Genomic DNA, 22,201 nt, shown 5'->3' on the forward strand with positions numbered 1-22,201 from the left:
ATGTATCTCAAATATTAACATCCAGAAGTAAGCAGACTCTCAGACTTTCTCCAACCCACGGTAGCCCTTGATGGACTCTAGTTTTTGCAAGTGGCTTGAAAATCCATATTGCACTTGGGCTTATCTGAACTACTTTCCAAAGATAATGCAGATAAATATCATCATAGCTAAATACATTTTAAAAAAATGAACACAGCAGTTGCTGAATTCAAAATAGTTTTTGGTCTTTGCATATTTTCTCAAATAGATACTAAAAGTAAAACTGCTCAATCAGGAGTCCACAATGGCTTGACAATCATTCTTAAAAGGCTAGGAAACCACAATTCAGAACCTCTCCTTTACTAATATTCCAGCAGAACAAGTTAGGAGTTTTTGTTACTTCTCAACCTTAAGCCGAAAGGAACCAGCAAACTACCACAGGAAAGATTAAGGATTCAACTCTTGTGCCTCTGAGCAGTATTATATCTAAAATTCCAGAAAAAAAAAGCTTCTTACCAAAAAAAAAAAATATATATATATATATATATATGTTTGTGTGTATATTGTTAACTTCTCAAGTAACACATTTCAGTATTTCAGAATTTTAGATTTAAGATCTTCCTAACTTCCAGTCTAGATTCATTTTCTGTTATAATTTTTAAGCCTATCTAGTGGTACTCCTTCCATTAAAATGAGAACATCAGTCCACTGACACTCACTGAATAAAGATAGGAACTATTTATGAAATGTACCATATATTGATGACTGCTGGAGAACTGCTACAAAAACAAAAATGCAGGTTCCATCAACAATTTGCTTATGTTAAATTAAAAAACTAAAAAATTACAACCCAAATATATATGTCAAAGGAAAATACATAAGGAAAATATCAAGATTTTGGAAAATACATACACACACTAGAAAACAACAATTAATTTCCAGATTTTTATTCTAAATTAGAAAACCTCACTTGCACAAAGACCATAGCTTTCAGGTTTTGTTGCTTTCTTCCGAATTTATCTTACATATTTCAAAAGGCTTCAAACAACGAGATATTTATTCTGTCTCTGATACTGTCACCAAACAAGTTGTTGAGGCCCAGCACAACAGCTCACTTCCAAAAGGTGATCTAAAGAGACCTGCAAAGGGGCCTCAAATTAAATCTAACACTGATCTTGTTCCTTTCTACCCTCTTCCTCCTCTTCGCTTCCTCCTAACCTCTAAAACCTGCTCTTGTTCCACCCTCCCCTCTACTGGCTGATAAAACCACAGGCTGTACAGTCAACACATTCAGGACCCATCAGTCATGCTCATCTACTTCCTTTTGCTGAACCCCTACAAGCAAGCACCAAATTTGATGGCTCTCACTCTTTAGTTTAGGCTCTATTCTCTCTTGCCCAATTCTACATCTAAGTGATTCAGGCCTTCTTTTATTCTCATTCACCTGACCTACTGCCATAGCTCACCCAGCCTTCTTACTCCAATCTATTCTTCACACAAAAAACAATTTTCTCTATAAAACACAAAGTTTATGTTTAAAATTCTTTTATGTAACTTTATAAAGAACATTAAAGCCTACTTCTGTGGGCTATTCCAGACTCATCTGCTGCCATCTTCTCTCACACATAAAACTAACTTAACCAACTGACTTGACCCCATATGTTCACATGCTGCTCTCAGACTTCAATACTCTTGTTCAATTATGTTACTGGCTTGAAAACACGCATTCTTTAAAACTCAGTTCAGGCATCTCTTCTCTGACTCACAAAATTAGTTTAACTCTAATTTCTAATTTATTTTCAGAAATTATGTCAACTATTTTATTATTCTCAAATATAATAAGTAACATCACACCTCATCTTATTTTCCGTAAAACTCATCCAATTAATCAAGATGCTGCTAACCTGATCATACTTAAACCTAAACAGACTATGTGGATATGGTATATTCTGGTGTGTTCGTTCATTCATTCATTCAGTAATCACGGACTAGGCGCCCACTATGAACTCAGTGCTGTTCTGGACATAGAAATATAACAACAGCCAAGACAAAACTCCTGTCCTCAGTTGCCATTCTAGTGGGATAAAGAGAATATTAAAAATGAAATATGTAAATAAAATGTAAATGTTTGGTAGGAGGAAATGCCAAGGAGAAAATATAGCAGGGAAGAAAGACAAGACAGCCAAGCGATGGCCCCTCCCAGGGAAGGTGTGAGTAAACAGTTGAGAGAAGTGAGAGAAAGCCCTGATCTGGGGAAGAGAAGTGCGAGGAGACAGTACAGTGGCAGCAGGGATGAAAGTTGTGTGAATTCTGGATAAATTTCACAGAGCCAACGGGACTTAGTCACATTCCGAACAAGGAGTCTGGGGAAAAAAGAGGAGTCAGTGACGATTCTTAGGACCCAACCTGTGCAACTAAACAGAGGTGCTGATAGGGGAGCACTATAAAACTATGATATGGCCCCTTTAAAACTCTGACCTTTTTTGTTTGGGCAATCTCAGGTTGCACTCTGCCTTCCTGCAAAAGGCACCCTAAGGACTGTTTTCTGGGTCTTATATGAATAAATCAGATCTTTTCATGTTTTTAACAGTGTCAGTATTTTGGGGGAGGGGGAGTGTGTAGGGAAAGGGAAGTGGAAAAGCCTCTAGCCACAACCTGAACTAACATGGATCCCTAGGAAACCATGTATGCTAATTCCTAGAGCCATTCTGGAGGTTATTATTCTGAGTCCTGATTTGTTTTCAAAAAAGAATTTCCTTGAATTGACTAGTCAGTTATGACCTACCTAGACAGCATATTAAAAAGCAGAGAGACTACTTTGCCAACAAAGGTCCGTCTGGTCAAGGCTATGGTTTTTCCAGTGCTCATGTATGGATGTGAGAGTTGGACTGTGAAGAAAGCTGAGCGCTGAAAAATTGAGGCTTTTGAACTGTGGTGTTGGAGAAGACTCTTGAAAGTCCCTTCAACTGCAAGGAGATCCAACAGGTCCATCCTAAAGGAGATCAGTCCTAGGTGTTCATTGGAAGGACTGATGCTGAAGCTGAAACTCCAATACTTTGGCCACTTAATGCAAAGAGCTGATTCATTAGAAAAAGACCCTGATGCTCGAAGGGATTAGGGGTAGGAGGAGAAGGGGACGACAGAGGATGAGATGGCTTAATGGCATCACCGACTCGACGGACATGAGCTTGAGTAGACTCCGGAAGTTGGTGATGGACAGGGAGGCCTGGCGTGCTGCGATTCATGGGGTCGAAAAGAGCTGGACATGACTGACCGACTGAACTGAACTGAAAATCTACTTGCCTGTTCCTTTGCAGATTACAGTTAAATACAATGTTTTCAACAGTTTTGTTTTCATTAACCAGATAAACAGAATTAGACAGAAATAGCATCTGGGATTTGTTCGTTGTTTTTGTTTTTTTTTGAGAAACTGCTAGCCTTCACTGAAAAGAAAAGTGAAAAGTGAAGTTGCTCAGTCGTTATCCAACTCTTTGAGACCCCATGGACTGTAGACTACACCAGGCTACTCTGTCCATAGGATTCTCCAGGCAAGAACACTGGATTAGATTGCCATTTCCTTCTCCAAACTTTCACTAGTTGGAGAGAAATGTTTAATAAGAACACAGATAATAATGAAACCTTAAATTTCCATGGTGTTCTATATTATAAGTGGTATCTTGTTTCCCTTACTCGACTCCCCACCCCTTCAAATTATTATCATAGATGAGGAAACAGAAAGTTAAACCAATTAAACTTTTTGCCCAATATTATTTTAGACAGCAACAATACCATTCAAACTTGGGTTTTTTGACAAAGTCTAGTATTATTCCCTACTATTAATATTCTCCTTTCATTAGTCTTAAATAATAAAACCACTTAAAATTTGCTGATATCATCAGTATGTATTTGTACTATATTTGAAAAACTTATTGTAAAGAACTCACTTTTTAAAACTGGGCTTCCATTCAGTCCTCCACACCTTTACTTATTATATTCATCAGTAGGAAAAAAAAAATACTGAGTCCTTGGAGGATGAAAAATGAGCCCACCCAAATCGACATACCTAAGATCAGTCCTCGGTGCCTCTACCTACACATTAAGAAGGAAACAGAAGGTAACCCTACTGTATTCAGTAGGTCATACATGGAGACAACCAACTTTCCAAAATAGCTCTGAGTTTCCCTAAGAAAAAGAAATAGGCAAAAAATGTAACCTTATCACATATTTGAAAGGTATAATATACAGCAAATAATTTAGCTTTCTAACAGCTTAAATCAACTAAAAAATCTGAAATAGTCATCTATACTAGGGGCCAGCAAACTTTTCTGTGAAGGGCCAGAAAGTAAAATAAGTTTTACAAGCTATATGATCTTTTATCACAACTATTCAGTTTTGCAGCTGGAGCACAAAAGCAGACTACACAATAAAATAAAAGAATGACTGCGTTGTGTTCCAATAATACTTTTAAAAAGAAATGAAGGGCTGGACCTGGCCTTCAGGCTACAGATTGCAATCTGTGAGCTATACTATCCTGAGCTCACTTCTTGATGCAGAAGAATAAAATTAAAGGATGCAGAATGAGATTCCCAGAGAACAAAATATACTATTCTCTTTATTCTTCAGCTAACTTCAAACTTTTAATAAAATTGGATTTAAAAAAAATCATTATTAAATTACTGTGTCTACCTTATCTTCGACAAAGGAGGCAAGGATATACAATGGAAAAAAGACAACCTCTTTAACAAGTGGTGCTGGGAAAACTGGTCAACAACTTGTAAAAGAATGAAACTAGAACACTTTCTAACACCATACACAAAAATAAACTCAAAATGGATTAAAGATCTAAATGTAAGATCAGAAACTATAAAACTCCTAGAGGAGAACATAGGCAAAACACTCTCCGACATGAATCACAGCAGGATCCTCTATGACCCACCTCCCAGAATACTGGAAATAAGAGCAAAAATAAAAAAATGGGACCTAATGAAAATTAAAGGCTTTTGCACAACAAAGGAAACTACAAGCAAGGTGAAAAGACAGCCCTCAGGTTGGGAGAAAATAATAGCAAACGAAGCAACAGACAAAGGATTAATCTCAAAAATATACAAGCAACTCCTGCAGCTCAATTCCAGAAAAATAAACGACCCAATCAAAAAACGGGCCAAAGAACTAAACAGACATTTCTCCAAAGAAGACATACAGATGGCTAACAAACACATGAAAAGATGCTCAACATCACTTATTATCAGAGAAATGCAAATCAAAACCACAGTGAGGTACCATTACACGCTAGTCAGGATGGCTGCTATCCAAAAGTCTACAAGCAATAAATGCTGGAGAGGGTGTGGAGAAAAGGGAACCCTCTTACACTGTTGGTGGGAATGCAAACTAGTACAGCCACTATGGAGAATAGTGTGGAGATTTCTTAAAAAACTGGAAATAGAACTACCATATGACCCAGCAATACCACTTCTGGGCATACACACTGAGGAAATCAGATCTGAAAGAGACACATGCACCCCAATACTCATCACAGCACTGTTTATAATAGCCAGGACATGGAAGCAACCTAGATGCCCATCAGCAGACGAATGGATAAGGAAGCTGTGGTACATATACACCATGGAATATTACTCAGCCATTAAAAAGAATTCATTTGAATCAGTTCTAATGAGATGGATGAAACTGGAGCCCATTATACAGAGTGAAGTAAGCCAGAAAGATAAAGACCAATACAGTATACTAACGCATATATATGGAATTTAGAAAGATGGTAATGATAACCCTATATGCAAAACAGAAAAAGAGACACAGAAGTACAGAACAGACTTTTGAACTCTGTGGGAGAAGGTGAGGGTGGGATGTTTCGAAAGAACAGCATGTATATTATCTATAGTGAAACAGATCACCAGCTCAGCTGGGATGCATGAGACAAGTACTCGGGCCTGGTGGGCTGGGAAGACCCAGAGGAATCGGGTGGAGAGGGAGATGGGAGGGGGGATCGGGATGGGGAATACATGTAACTCCATGGCTGATATGTCAATGTATGACAAAACCCACTGAAATGTTGTGAAGTAATTAGCCTCTAACTAATTAAAAAAAAAAAAAATTATTGTGTCTAGGTATGTTAAAGGTATAATAAAGGTTTTAAGAGAAGAGCACTTAATCTTCTAGGATACATACTAAAACTATTTACAGATGAAATAATATGATATCTGGATTTGCTTCAAAATAATTCATTGGAGGAAATGAGAGTTAAGAGGGTACTGATAAGACAGACTTGGTCAAAAAAAAAAAAAAAAAAAAAAGACAGACTTGGCCAGAAAAAATAACTCAAGTGGAAAAATGAGTACACAGGATTCATTAGACTATTCTATTTTTACAATTGTTTAAAATTCCCAATAATAATTAATTTACAAACAGATTGATCAATTTACAAACGATGAATCACAATTTTAAGTGCATTTGAAAAATTAACTATTTTCTCCCTCTTTTATAAACCAGGATTTCCAATCAGCATTGCTGACATTTTAGACTGGATAATTCTTTGCTGTGGGAACTGCCCTGTACATTCGAGGATGTTTAGTAGCATCCTCAGTTTCTATCCATTACACGCCTGTCAGTCCCCTGCTCCCCACCAAACAGTTGTGACAATCAAAAATGTCTCCACAAAACGTCCCCTGCGGGACAGAAATGCCCCCCAATTAAGAATCACTGTTTTAAGTAAATTATATTGCTATTTATAACAATGTTGAATCTCACATTCTAGAAATATGAAACTTTGCTGAACTTTTGCTTTATTCTTAGGCAATGAATCATATTTATACTTCAACCCAGTTTTTAAATGTAGTTTTCTACCCACTGGGAAACTGTGTTATAACTTAATCAGATGTGTAACTACCCCTTTTTCACACTATCTCTACAAATTACATCTGCCTACAATGGTTTTTAAAACAGAAAATGCCCGGAATGAAAATAAGCGGTGGTATGGTAGAAGGCCACACGTATCTGTGTAGTAACAGATGGAGCTTCCAAACTGAATGATGTTATTTACAAACTACTGGCCTCGCTCCAACTCCAATCTTACGTGGAGAGTAATAACTGTTTTGCTTATTTGAGTTCAATTAAGAAAAAAAAAAAAAAAGAAAGAAAGAAAGAAAGGAAAGAACCCTACTCTTGAAAAATAGTGCCAACTTCATTCCCAGCCCCCGAGCCGCAGCCCTACTCTACGCAACCTCTCATGTGAACAAGTCTATGGATAGTCTCACTTTGTAAGGTTTAGTAATGCTGAATCAGAAAGGATAGTTTGTTTTTTTTTAGAAAACCAGACAAAAAAATTTTTGGTTTTTAAAGCCTTTCAGCTTATTTTCTTTAATCAGAAGAGCCTGGGGAATTCCTTGGTGGTCTAGTGGTTACTACTCGGCACTTTCACTGCCATTGCCCAGGTTCAATCCCTGGTCAGGAAACTAAGACCCTGCAAGCTCCAAGGCATGGCCAAAAAAAAAAGGTCAGAAGGCTTGTAGTATTTTAGTTTGTAGTTTCTGGATTCATTAAATTAAAAAATGGGATGTTCAAAATGTAATATTTACAAAATATTACATTATACTAAGTCTATCTCGCATCACCAAAAAAAAAAAAAAAAAAATCCTTGTAACATATACTGGGCTCCTAAATTCACAACCAAGAAAGATGTGACTTAAAGTTACTCTGTAAACGCAAAGTCAAATTATATAACCCCATTCATAAATACATCACAGTAATAAAACTAGTGTACAGTTTACAAATGTCTAATATGCTAATTTAAAACTCAAGCTCTAGGCAAAAGAAGATGCCAACATCAAGAATGACCTAAAATACCACTGGTTCTTTAGTAGCTATTCAACAACTCAAGATATACACAAATGGGGGAAAAAAGCAAAAAGAATGTAAGATTTCTGTTTTCAAACATGTCTTTAAATTTTTATAATTAGTAAAAAACAGACTGACCCACAAATTTTGCCCTCCAAAATTCAAATCCTTATTAAATAGCTTCCTCAGATGGGAGTGTCATTTGGACAAAATTGCAACATTTTGCCTAGTATGAGTTTGATAGAATTTGGCTTATTCCTAAGTAATCCTGCATCAGACTAAAACAAATACAATTCTGATATATTTTTAAGTGATGCTGTTATAGTTAACTGCAACAAAGGAAGCCTTCTACCCACACCAGCCAATGAAATTTCAATGCCAGTAAGAATCATTAATTTCTCCTTTAATAAGAACACGTTCTACATTAAATTAAGCACATATACACATATAGAGTGATAAACACACACTATAAAATCTTTAAAAACCCAAATTAAGGTTAAGAAACTGTAAGACTAAACAAATTCTAATTTACTGGTTCCCTCATGAAAAAACAAAAAAACAAGGAAAGCCCTCTGCGTGTCACAGATCAGGGAAAATCTTGCCCCATGTGATTTATATTCCTCTTTCCTCAATTTCCCCAGTATGAGTCATGGGTAAATACCACCGAGCTCTCAACAGCATAGTAGTCCTACCATAGCAAAAAGAAACTCAACCTTCTTCACTTAGGGTTGTGCCTAGAATATCGAGAGAGCACAGAAAAACACAAAATGCTTCACGCTGTCTTTTCTCAAATTTTTTCTTTCTAATCAGAAGAGCCTTGAGTTAATATTAAATTTCAAAATGAAAAAGCATCCATCTCAATGATACAGAAGGACCATTTCTAGGACATTAATTTTTACTTACATAGTTTTAAAACTTAGTTTAATTACCTCTGCTTCTACATCCACATTTTGCTTCAAAAGTAACTTCAAAATGTCAACATGTCCATTCTGACTAGCAGCTTGCATAGCTGTGTGACCAGCACACTGTCCATTCACCTAGATACAAAAAGAAAGGATGAAGAAATGTCACAAGAAGGAAAGCGCCAATACATACACATGGTGTAGGTTTAAACCCAACAAACTGAATGATTCTATGAGAACAATTTAGGTTGGTGTTCTATATATCCTGATACAGATCACCAGAAACTTGACCTGTATCACATTTCTAAGTTAGGGAGGGATTCAGGCACTCTAAGAGTCCCACTGTTAAAAGTTACAAAAGAACTTTTAGCCAATCTGCAAAGTTGAAACAGAAAAGGACGGGAGGGAAGGAGGGACAAAGGGAAGTTACATTTATTTTAAATATGTGTCTACTTTAAGTATTATTAAACCTCAGAGTCTGTTTCAATGAAAAAAAAAGTAATGAGGTGAATGGAAGACTTTCAGAAAAGATACTGTCTAGTATAGTATGCATAAATTCAACAAACACAGCCAAATGTCAATGGTAAGCAAACTACCACAAAGGATACGTAAATGAGTTACCAGAGTAGCTATACACAACTGTTCCACTGTTCTACTATAAAGCAGTAACATCCGATCTTTTCTTCACTTCAGATGTTGTGTAAATGGATATGGAAATGCAACATGGAAAAACAGACATTTTTTCCAAAGAAGACATTCCAAATAGCCGACATGAACATAAAGATGCTCAATATTACTAATAAACCAGGAAATGCAAGTAAAAACACAATACCATTTACATTATTGCCCCCTAAAATTAAGAACTTAGGTATAACTTTAACAAAATGTATATAAAATGTACATAAGGAATACTACAGAACTCTGATAAATGGAATTAAGAAACTAAATAGATGGAGCGATACTCCGTGTTCAAGGATAAGAAGACTCAATAATGTCAAGATGTCAGTTCTTCCCCACTTGATCCGCAGATTCAACATAATCACTATCAAAATCCCAGCGAGTTACTGTATGGAAGTTTAAATGGACAGGCAAAAGGCCCAGAACAGTCAACCCAATATTAAAGGAGAGCAACAAAGCTGGAAGACTGACACTACCGGACTCCGAGACGTACCACAAAGCTACAGTAATCCCGACAGTGTGGTACTAGCCAGAGAATAAACAACGGAAGAAAGGAAAAGAACAGGAAGCCCAGAAACAGCCTCTCATAAATACACTCAAGTGATTTTTAACAAAGAAGCAAAGGAAATACAATGGAGCAGAAACAATCTCAACAAACAGAATACATGGAAAATCTCTGTATCTTTCCAATTCAGTTTATTAAAATCTAAAACTGCTCTAAAACTAAAATCTAAAATTAAAAAATTATCCAAAATTTGCATATATGAAAGACATGATTTCCAGGATAAAAAGATCAAACATTAAAAGCAACAGATGAAGATAGATCCACATCAAGGCACAACACTGTACAAGTTCAGACATTGGTGAAAAGAGATCTGCATGCTTGAAAAAATAAAACAGATCACATGAAGGATCAGGAATCAGAAGGGCAATTCTGAATGCTGGAAGAAAATGGAATTATTCTGAAGGAAAATGACATCTAAACTTGAATTCTCTTCCCACCTAAAATTTAACTGTAATGTTAAAAAAGTTACATACTGAAGGTCTATTTCTCATGTCCCCTTTTTCTGAAGAAGCTACTGAAAGCCTTACTTCACAAAAAATAGAATGAAATTGGAGACAGAAGGACATAGGATAAAGAAAACAAGAAATCCAGCACAGGAGAGAGGGGAAAGGAACCTGGAGGATGATGAGTGAGAGACATTCCAGATGGATCCCGTCAGAGGCACTAAGAGAAATCTCTCTCAGATGAGATGCATACAAGACCTGATGTGCTGAATGTCTTAAGAGATTACACAATTAAGAGAGAATTCTGGAGAAGAATTAATAGTAACAATACAGATTACTAACAAATGAAAACAAAAGTGTTTAGATTATGTCCTGGGGTTAAGAGAGACAAGTGAACCCTTTGGAACAATGGAAGTGTTCTACATCTGAGTAGGGCTGTGGATTACGTAGGCGTATGCATTTGTCAAAACTGACTGACCCATGTATTTTTCACTGTATGTAAATCACACTTCAGGTGGTTTTTTTTTTTTAAAGAACAATTATGAACACCAAGGAAAGCAAAAAGTTGTGCAAGAAAACATAATCGAGTATCCTCCACAGCTCAGATATGGATGCTATTTTAATGTAACATGCAAAATTAGTTCTAACATTAACAAAATTATAAAGCAATGCCATATTAAGAACTTGGAAGAGGTATGCATGTGTGTGGAAAGGATGGGCTAAATGTGGAGAAGGAAAGTGGAATCCTCACCTTCAGAGAGCAGTATCAAAACATAACTTCTAAAACCTACAAGTCAAGAAATAACAATAGAAGTTACTGAAAGATGAGGAGGTAACTGTATGAAGGAAATCAGCTCAAAGAGATGAAAACAGTTGCCTCTGAAGAAAAGGAAAATAGCACTGAGAAGGAGAAGCTGCTTTTCATAACAAATCTTGGAGAACTATTTTTCCCTTTAAATTTTTAGAATGTACTACATTCTAAAAAAACAACTGAAATAAATCTGTAATGAAGAAAAAATTAAGTGTAATAAAATGTAAATCTGCGTTAAGTAAATATAAAAGAAGTCTGACTCTACATTCCAAACACAAAAAAACATTTGGTACTTTAATATCTCAAACTATTTGTGACATAGCTCACAACCAATCAAGAAACTACTGTGCCATGCTGCTGCAACTGATCCCCAACAAACCTGAAATGCCACATGAAATCACAGGAATAAGATGTTATTTCAGGCTTCCCTGACAGATCAGTTGGTAAAGAATCCGCCTGCAATGCAGGAGACCCCAGTTCGATTCCTGGGTCAGGAAGATCTGCTGGAGACGGGAGAGTCTACCCACTTCAGTATTCTTGGGCTTCCCTTGTGGCTCAGCTGGTAAAGAATCTGCCTGCAATGCAGGAGACCTGGGTTCGATCCCTGGGTTGGGAAGAGCCGCAGAGAAGGGAAAGGCCATCCACTCCAGTATGCTAGCCTGGAGAATTTCATTGATTGTATAGTCCATGGGGTCGCAGAGTCAGACATAATTGAGCATCTTTCACTTTCACCTTACAAATTATAGATCTGATCTCTGTCAAACTGTCCAGCATACTTACATACAAAGATATGGTAATGAAAGCCCTCATTACACAGTGACAATGATTCAAAGTGACACTCAACCTACAATCTTTTGGCCAGCACTGACATCATATTGGTTCCAGAATAGTAGCGATGCTTAAGCCAGTGAACAACTAAGCGAGAACCAGAATTTGCAGTTTGAACCCATTTAAAATATGGCTTTGGTGAATGGTAACATTACAACATAAACTATTAAGATTTACAAAATGCATGACCCCTAATTCAACTGCATTATGAACCATGAAACAGTCAACTTTCACAAGGAGGAGAGGGGAAAGCTTAGGTTAAATGTTTTGAAAAGGAGGATGGAAAATTGCTTATAATTGGTTATATATTTTTAAAATATATTTTTAAAACATTATAACATTTACCACAAGAAAATTTCACTGAATTTCCCCAAAGGACACTAACTACTTAAAAACCTGAAAGTAAATTTTGACATCATAAAATTCAAAAGTCAGTATTAAAATAAGAAAGTCAGTAATCTTCTAGAAATGCACAATGAAGAAATAATGCCCAGTGTCATCTTTAAAATACCTTAGGAAAACAAGGAAGAAGGAATAGATGAAGCACATGTGGCAATATCTTAACTGCTAAGTAAAAGGTTTGTTATAACTATTCTATTTTTGCGCATGCTTCAAAATAAAGTTTAAAATGCTCACATCCACATCTGGTCTTTTTAGCAAATCTTCCACTTTAGCAACATCTCCATTGGCAGCAGCCTTAACTAATTCTTCATTGAGGTCACCAGATTCTTGGGTTTCAAATAATTTCTTCAAGAGTTGGGAGAGTCTTTCTGTAAAGCATCAAATAAAGCTGCTAACATAGGAGGATCTCAAATCGTAACTACTAACAGACAACAATTACCCACATGCCTGTAATACATACTTTTCCTGTTTTATTATGTCTGTCATTAATATTACTTTGGTACTAAGCTACAGATACTACCCATGCAAGTTACAGTTACTACCATATAAAACTGCTTTAAATCTGAGCCCACAGTTACTCCTGGTTTACTCCAATTCATGTATTTCAAGTTAAAATTTCAGAAAAAGAGAGTTACACACAAACTGTAATTCAAGATTTTGGAGTCATACCAAAGATATTATAAATGAACACACTACCACAGGAGTATCATAATGATACAAATTGCCTTTCAGGTCTTGAGTGTATCTTACTGCTCTCAGACCTCAATGCAACAGACCAATTATTATGATACAAAAGCAATATAATCTCTAGAGTCTCTGGGGAAATATTTTAGGGACAAACCAATTTTTAGTTGAAAATATTAAAATAAAATACTTCAAAGGTGCCAACTGACTGGTTCTGACTAAAACAAGAAAGAACCAGGTATGTGCTTATATAAACCCTTTCCTAAGGTTTGGTTTGGTTTTTTCCCCTCCAAATAGCATTGATCAGTAGAGAATCTACCCAGTTCTCCTCCTTAACTCTAGGATCTACTTACTGGAAAGGAAAGAGGTCACAAACTGAGACCCAACACCAAACCGACATTATCTGAAAGAAGGATATCAACAATTTTCACTCTTTCAATATGTAATGGGTAGGCCAAAAAGTTCATTTGGGTTTTTCCATAAGATGTTATGGATGAAATTTTTGGCTAGCCTGATAAAAGTCAGCCTACTGTGATGCTATCTAACCACAAGGTAAAAATAAACACCACCTGATTTAACCTCAAACACATTAGCAAATTACAGCAGGAAAGACAACACAAGCAGAGGAAGTAGAAGGCAGCACAAAATAAAACTGGAGGTCAGCCAACGTTTTCCTTCACTTTCTTACTGTGCACAGTCATGGCTCCATCTTCTCTTCTGGATGTCAGCTACATTCGTAGAGTAAGTTGTAACCAGTTGTCTAATGAACTGAGTGTGTACACAGAGCTGGATCATGAGGAGAAAAGCTCCGGGCCTGGGTCTACCCAAGCATCCAGCATACTCACATCTTAGCACAGTTCTCTCCACCCACTGTGGCCTGTACAATACCTCTCATAAAATGACAAGAGAAAAGGTATGGCTGATACAGAAAAATGTCCAGAAAGAAAGCCATCTGCTAGCAATAATATTGGAAATTTAAAAAATAAATAAGGCAGTCAAAGAGAGTGACGGTTCTGTGGCAGAAAACAAATGTTCTGACTAAAGAGTAGCATGTTGAACTTCAGGTATCTCCTATTTGACGTGGAGAAGCCCTTGATGTATCTGAGAAAATGAACATGTTTATAGAATTTTCACAAGGCATACCTCAGCCAGTGCAAAGGTGGTTCATCATATGAAAAAAGAAAAAAAAAAGACATTTAGCGCAAGTTTAAAAGGCAGTTAATATGCAGGTGAGGTAATGTGATCTGGGAGAAAATCAAGATCACACACAACATTATCTGTGTACCAGAACTGGAGAATGAGGAAGGGCTCTAATGTAAACCACATTGCTATTAAAGAAACAAAACAGAACATACCACCAGACGCGTTGCTAATGGCTGATCCTGCGGATGCCACCTTGGAAACCGCCGCCGGATTATACGTCCAAGATGTTCCACATACTTCCACCTTTAAATCGCTGTCTGAATAAATCTGCTGTACTCGGCCAACTTTACCTAAAGTCTTAAAAACAAGATTAGATTTATGTTTGATTTATTAGATTTATGTTTCCAAGTCTACGCTATAGAAATCAATCATCAGTTTTTACATGTTTGAAGTATTAATTTTACTTTATTCCTAATTTTAAAAACTTTTAAAGGATAATCATATTCAAATGGATTATAAACTAGCGACAAACTTTACAGAGTATCTTTAAAAAATATTTTAATAAAACTATTACACTTCCACAAGAATATAAAAATAATCATGACAATCTTATTCAAAAAAGCAACATTATAAGATACCTAGGAAAACTTGTAACTCAAATAGTCCAAACTATCATTGATCTAGCCTAAAAAAAGAAAATCTGCTTTCTAAAAAAAAAACCTTAAACCAAAAAGGGCTCAAAGCTTACATTTATGTTTAAATCCTTTTTGGAATCAAGCCTAATTTCAGGACAGAAGTATGAAAGTCATTGTCATTCTGGGGTGAAGGATCAGGAAGCCTCTTTGTCTCACCTTAACATTACATTTGCCTCTAAAGGCTCTATCAAATTAGATTTATCTATCAAATATTAACTATAGCCCTTTAGGGATCGTCCCAGGCTAATCGAAGGGCTTCCCTGGTGGCTTAGCAGTAAAGAATACACTGCAGGAGACCCAAATTCAATCCCTGGGTCAGGCAAGATCCCCTGGAGAAGGGGAAGGCTACCCATATTTGTGCCTGGAGAATCCCATGGACAGAGGAGCCTGGTGAGCTACAGTCCATGGGGTCACAAAGAGTTGGATACAACTTAGCAACTAAACAGACATGGAGAATGGACTTACAGACATGGGGAGAGGGGAGGAGAGGGTGAGATGTATGGAAAGAGTAACATGAAAACTTACATTACCATATGTAAAATGGATAGCCAACAGGAGTTTGCTGTATGGCTCAGGAAACTCAAGCAGGGGGCCCTGTATCAATCTAGAGGGTAGGATGGGGCGGGAGATGGGAGGGAAGGTTCAAAAGGGAGGAGATATATGTGCACCTATGGCCAATTCATGTTGAGGTTTGACAGAAAACAACAAAATTCTATGAAGCAATCATTCTTCAATAAAAAAATTTTAAAAAAAAACTAAACAACAACAAAGTTACTCTAACTGAAGTAAATTTAGAAAATAAAAGGCATACAGATGCTAAACTGCCAGTGTAGAGTACAATTCTCAAAGGATTAAGCTAATTTATAGTTTCTAAAATTAAACTCATCAAAGCTTTTCAAAACCACGTAAGCAAGCTATAGTTCCGACTCCCAAAGGACTTTATATATACTTACTGGGAGCATAGCTTCTGCCCATTCTCCATGTCCTCTCTGTAGAAGTTTAATTCTCTCCAGATCATAACAAACTTGTACAAGATCACCCACTTGAAACTGAGAGGTGCCTCCCTCTGCGCCCTGCGCCGCATCCCCACTTCGGACAATGTTTGCTTTAGTAAGAACAGCAGGGTTGAAGGTCCACCTAAAAACCAAACCAAATTCAAAGTCGCTAAGTTTACTTAACTTCAGCACAACATTCATAGTTAACCACTGGAGGGAGAAAAGCAATATAACACATCCAAAGTGTAAAGCAATCCTTTACGATTACATCCTCAATGATCTGTATTTCTTTTTAGAATTTTATTACACAAATTTGAGAGAAGAGTCATAATCTCACCATACTGGTACGATACACTTTTGTCTAGATTATCGCTTGCATGCTTTAAAAATTGTTATAAAAGTAATACACACTCGTTGTTAAAGATTAAAACATTTCAAAAACATGTAAAGTGAAAGTTTCACTGCACACAAACACACCTTGATCACCATTCTGCACCCCTCCACACAACGGTTAATATTCCATTGTATATGGAATGCAGATCTTCTATTAATATGCTGAGTGATGGTTGTAACAGAGAGTTAATTTGCCCAGCTGAAATGATCACTCTTCTTTTGTACCTTCAGAACAGCCTGAATATTCACTTCTCACAACTACTTACAACATTGCAATACAGCTATTTCTGACTTTATCTATCCAAATTTAAAGGGAAACTTCTTCAAAGTAGAGGACCATGTCTTAACTGTCTAATTCTAAAACTAATCACGGGCCCTAATACAGGATAAGTACTTAATAAACTGTTCTTAAATAAAGAATAAAATTTTTTTTTCTAAAAGTCAAGTGTTATGTTACTAATAACACTAGTACCCAAGAGAATTTGGACCAAGGAGGAATTCTGCAAGTAACAATTCTAAACTGTGTTAATTTACCATTTCCAAATAAGAGGCCATTTAAGACAACATATGTTAATACGTGCTATTCTGAATTTAAGATTTTTTCCCTTCTTAAGATGTAATTCACATACAATTCACTCATTTAATGTGTATAAATCAGTGGTTTTAGAATATTCAGTTATATAACCAATCACCACTATAATAATTTCATTTTCATCATCACAAAAAGATACCCCCATGACAATCAGCAGTGACTGTGAAATCAACTCTCTCTTCCCAGCCTCTAACAACCAGTAATACACTTTCTGTTTCTATGGATTTCCTTATTCTAGACATTTTCTATAAATAAAATCAGATAGTATGTGACGTTTTGTGACAGGCTTCTTTCACTCAAGAAATTTTTTCAAGATTTATCTATGTTGCAGCATATGTCAGTACTCCATCCATTTTTATAGCCAAATAAAATGTTCCATTGGATGGATATACCACAACTTGCTTATCCATTCAGGAGTCAATACACATTTGGCTTATTTCCACATATTGGCTGTTATGAATAATGCTTCTACAAACATTCATGTACAGATTTTGGTGTGGGCACATTGTAATTTTCTTGGCTATAAACCTGGAAGTGGACATGCTGGGTCATACGTCAACTCTATATTTAACATTTTGAGAAACTACTGTTTTCCAAAGCATTTAGACCACTTCACCTACTTATCGTTAATGTAGGAGGGTTTCGTTCCAATTTCTCTATGCCCTCAGCAACACTTGTAATTATCCTACCTTTCTGTTCTAGCCATTCTAGTATGTGAAGTGGTATTTCATTGTGGCTGTGAATTGAATTTCCTTAGTAACTAACAATGTCCTGCATCTCCTCAGGGGTGAAACAGAATGGACTGACTCCCTCCAGAGTTCACATGGTAAAGCTCTATGGCTCTGATGTCAGTGTATTGGAGACGGGGCCTTTAGGGAGAAAAGTAAGGCTGAATGATCTCATAAAGGCCAGGTGCCACGTGAGGACAATGAGAAAGCAGTCCTCTCCAAGCCCAGAAGAGGTCTCACCAGAAACCTACCCTGATGGCACCCTGATCTTGGACTTCTAGCCTCCAGAACAGTAAAAAAAAAGAATAAATAAAGAAATGTCTATTGATTAAGCCACCAGCCTGTGATATTTTGTTAAGGAAACCCTAGCAGACTAATGCAATGCATTCACTGACCATTTCTGTACCTTCTGTGAGAAGCTTCCCTCGTAGCTCAGATGGTAACGAATTTGCCTGCAATGCAGGAGGCCAGGGTTCAATCCCTGGGTTGGGAAGATCTCCTGGAGAAGGAAATAGCAACCCATTCCCGTATTCTTGCCTGGAAAATTCCATGGACAGAGGAGCCTGGTGGGCTTCAGTCTATGGGGTCGCAAAAGTTGGATACAACTGAACAATATTAATATCTTCTGTTAAAAAATGTCTATTTAAATCTTTTGTCCATTTTCAACTAGGTTATTTACCTTTTATTGTTGAATTTTAAGAGTTCTTTACAGTGTATTCTACACACAAGTCCCTAATCAAACATACGATTTGCAAATATTTTCTCCCATCCCACAGGTTGTCTCTTCACCGTTTTGACAGCCCCCTTAGAAATATTAAAGTTTTAATTTTGATGAAGTATAACTTATTCACTTTTTCTTTGGTTGCTTCTACCCTGGAGGTCATATCTAAGAAACCACAGTTTAATCCAAGGTCATGAAGATGTACAACTATGTTTTGTTCTAAGAGTTTTCCAGTTTTACCTCTTGCATTTAGGTCTGTGATTCATTCCGACTTAATATTTATACATGGTGTAAATTAGGGGTCCAATTTCATTCTATTGCATGCCAATATACAACTGACGCAGCATGATTTGGTTTGGGTGTTTTCTTTAACTGCAGTTTTATTTTTTAATTATTGCATAATTGACAAAAACATTAGTTAACACAAAATTAGATGAAGATTGTAATAATTGAATATTTGTAAATACTGTCAGCACCATTTGTTGAAAAGACTATTGTTTCCCCCACTGAACTGTGCTGAACACTTATAAAAAATTAACTGACTTTAAATGCAAGGGCTTATTTCTGGACTCTCAATTCTACTCAATCAATCTACAAGCTGGTTTTAGAAAAGGCAGAGGAACCAGAGATCAAATTGCCAACATCCCCGGTATCATTGAAAAAGCAAGAGAGTTCCAGAAAAACATCTATTTCTGCTTTATTGACTATGCCAAAGCCTTTGACTGTGTGGATCACAATAAACTGTGGAAAATTGTGCGAGATGGGAATACCAGACCACCTGATTTGCCTCTTGAGAAACCTGTATGTAGGTCAGGAAGCAACAGTTAGAACTGGACATGAAACAACAGACTGGTTCCAAATAAGAAAAGGAGTACATCAAGGCTGTATATTGTCACCCTGCTTATTTAACTTATATGCAGAATACATCATGAGAAATGCTGGGCTGGAGGAAGCACAAGCTGGAATCAAGGTTGCCAGGAGAAACATCAATAACCTCAGATATGCAGATGACACCACCCTTATGGTAGAAAGTGAAGAACTAAAGAGCCTCTTGATGAAGGTGAAGGAGGAGACTGAAAAAGTTGGCTTAAAGCTCAACATTCAGAAAACTAAGATCATGGCATCCAGTCCCATCACTTCATGGCAAATAGATGCGGAAACAGTGGAAACAGTGCCTGACTTTATTTTTCTGGGTTCCAAAATCACTGCAGATGGTGATTGTAGCCATGAAATTAAAAGACACTTACTTCTTGGAAGGAAAGTTATGACCAACCTAGACAGCAACCTAGAAAGCAGAGACATTACTTTGTCAACAAAAGTCCGTCTGGTCAAGGCTATGGTTTTTCCAGTGGTCATGTATGGATGTGAGAGTTGCCCTGTGAAGAATGTTGAGTGCTGAAAAATTGATGCTTTTGAACTGTGGTGTTGGAGAAGACTCTTGAGAGTCCCTTGGACTGCAAGGAGATCCAATCAGTCCACACTAAAGATCAGTCCTGGGTGTTCATTGGTAGGACTGATTTTGAAGCTGAAACTCCAATACTTTGGCCACCTGATGTGAAGAACTGACTCATTTGAAAAGACTCTGATGCTGGGAAAGATTGAGGGCAGGAGGAGAAGGGGACAACAGAGGATGAGATGGTTGGATGGCATCACCGACTCAAAGAACATTGGTTTGGGTGAACTCCGGGAGTTGGTGATGGACACGGGGGCCTGGCGTGCTGCAGTTCATGGGGTTGCAAAGAGTCGGACACGACTGAGTGAATGAACTGAACTGAACTGAATCTACATGTCCATTTTTAAGTCAGTAATAGACTGTCTTGATTACTGTAGCTGTGTAGTAAATTTTCAAATTAGGGAGTCCTCCAACTTTGCTGTTCATTTTCAAACTGTTTTGGCTATTCTGGGTCCCTTCAGTTTCCACATGAGTTTTAGGATCAGTATGCCAATTTCTGTAAAAGAAAGGCAACAGGATTTTAATAGGGATTGTATATATCTGTTGATTAATTTGAGGAATACTATCATATGTTAAATGATGAATTATTTCCTCCAAAAACATATGCTGAAATGTTAATCCCCAATACCTGAATGTGACCTTATTTAGAAACAGAGTCTTTGCAGATATGATCAAGTCAAAATAAGGTCATGAATAATTAGCATGGGCCCTAAATCCAATGACTGGTGTCCTTAAAAGGTCATATACAACCATCTTTTCATCATTTTCTATGTAAAAGATTTTAGAATTTCCATGAGCTCAATTAATGTTCTTCTACGCCTCCTTAGGGTTCTTTCCTCATGGAGGGCTAAGCTACAAGTGCTGGCTTGATGAAAAGAAAATAGTGGGCCAGAGGATAGTTTATGTGGCTCTCGGTATCAGATAATCTCTGATACTGAACTTGACTAACCAGAGATTAATTTGAATGAATTTAAAAATAAAATGTGTGCGTCACCCCAAAAAAGGAGGAGGAGGTGGTCATGTGAAGACACAGGGACACACAGACTCGCTGGGGACAAGGCCAAGTGAAGAAGGAGACAAAGAAACAAGTGATGCGCCAGCCGGCCAAGGCACACGAAGGACTACAGCAGCCGTCGGCGCCAGGAAAGAGGCGCGGCGCAGACCCTCCTCCGAGTCCGCAGAAGGGACCAGGCTTGCCAGCAGCCTGGCTGTGAGCCTCCAGGACTGTCAAAGAAGAAACTTCTGCTGTGAAGCCACTCTGTGCTAATTTGTTGTGGCAATTCTAGGAAACTAATGCACCAGCTACACAATATTAGATCTTCTGATCCATAAACATGAAACATCTTTCCATTTATTTAGGTCATCTTTAATTTCCTTAATAATGTTTTAGTCTTCAGTGTATACGCCTTGTACTTATTGGGCTAAATTTAACATTAAGTATTTTATTCTTTGATGCTATTATAAACAGAATTGCTTTATTATTTTCATTTTCAGGTTGTTCATTGCAGTATAGAGAGTTACACTTTTTATATTATTTTTCTATATTAATATTATATCCCATGACTATGCTGAATTCATTTATTACTTCTAACAGTTTTTTTTGTTGATTCCTAGATTTTTCTATGCACAAGATCACATCACATGTGAACAGAGATGGTTTAACTTGTTCCATTCTCTTACTTCTCCCTCTTATTTCTTTTTCTTGCCTAACCGCCACAGCTTGACCCTCTAGGACAAGATGGAATAAAAGCATGGAGAGCAGACATCCTGGTTTTGTTGCTGATCTTAAAGGAGAAAGCATTCAGTCTTTCACCACTGAGGACGCTGCTCACTGTAGGATTTCATAGATGCCCTTTATCAGGCTGAAGAAGTTCCCCTTCTGTTCTTAGTTTATTTAGTATTTTTACCATGAAGGATATTGGATTTTGTCAAATGTTTTTTGTGCATCTCTTGATATGGTCACATATATTCTCCAGATCTGAAAACAATTAGAGTTAATTTATACTTTGGCTAGCAATTTAATGTTTATTTTTCTTATTCTATATATAATCCCTCCCCTAAAGAAATTTGGGAGAGTTAGTTTCTTTAAGTACATGGCAGTAATAAAGATTTGACAATTAACTATTGTTTTTTCTCTAAAATACTATAAACATATTAGCAAATTGGATACATTTTGGCCCCTAGGGATAAACAAATAAAAGGCACAGGCCCAGTCTCCAAGAAACTTGAAACCCAGCGATCAAATAAATAACCGTTTTAGTGGATAATAGGAGGCTTAAACAGACAAATATTGTATGCATGTACCAGGGAGGGTAGCTGGAGAGAGGAGGCAAGCACATAT

General features: G+C 37.0%; 1 protein-coding gene and 1 long non-coding RNA gene across 3 annotated transcripts in view; one reads left to right on the forward strand and one right to left on the reverse strand.

The window, feature by feature from the left end:
• The window catches only part of LOC136166348 (uncharacterized), a 33,700-nt gene extending 11,806 nt beyond the window's left edge, over nucleotides 1–21,894 (forward strand). The window contains exon 4 of one of the 2 annotated variants that reach the window (XR_010662884.1): nucleotides 21,580–21,894. This is a non-coding gene — a long non-coding RNA (uncharacterized lncRNA). Of the gene's footprint in view, nucleotides 1–9,422; nucleotides 11,455–21,579 lie in introns of those variants that run through there. The other variant, XR_010662885.1, reaches the window with a different exon arrangement.
• MIB1 (MIB E3 ubiquitin protein ligase 1) overlaps nucleotides 1–22,201 on the reverse strand; it is a 98,455-nt gene that overhangs the window by 46,667 nt on the left and 29,587 nt on the right. The window contains exons 7-10 of the mRNA XM_065932478.1: nucleotides 15,932–16,115; nucleotides 14,496–14,640; nucleotides 12,691–12,824; nucleotides 8,757–8,864 (exon numbers count right to left, since the gene is read on the reverse strand). Of these exons, the coding sequence (XP_065788550.1) occupies nucleotides 8,757–8,864; nucleotides 12,691–12,824; nucleotides 14,496–14,640; nucleotides 15,932–16,115 (571 nt within the window). The remainder of the gene's footprint in view (nucleotides 1–8,756; nucleotides 8,865–12,690; nucleotides 12,825–14,495; nucleotides 14,641–15,931; nucleotides 16,116–22,201) is intronic.

This window comes from Muntiacus reevesi, chromosome 4, assembly GCF_963930625.1.
Source record: "Muntiacus reevesi chromosome 4, mMunRee1.1, whole genome shotgun sequence".
In the NCBI taxonomy this organism is placed as follows: Eukaryota; Metazoa; Chordata; class Mammalia; order Artiodactyla; family Cervidae; genus Muntiacus; species Muntiacus reevesi.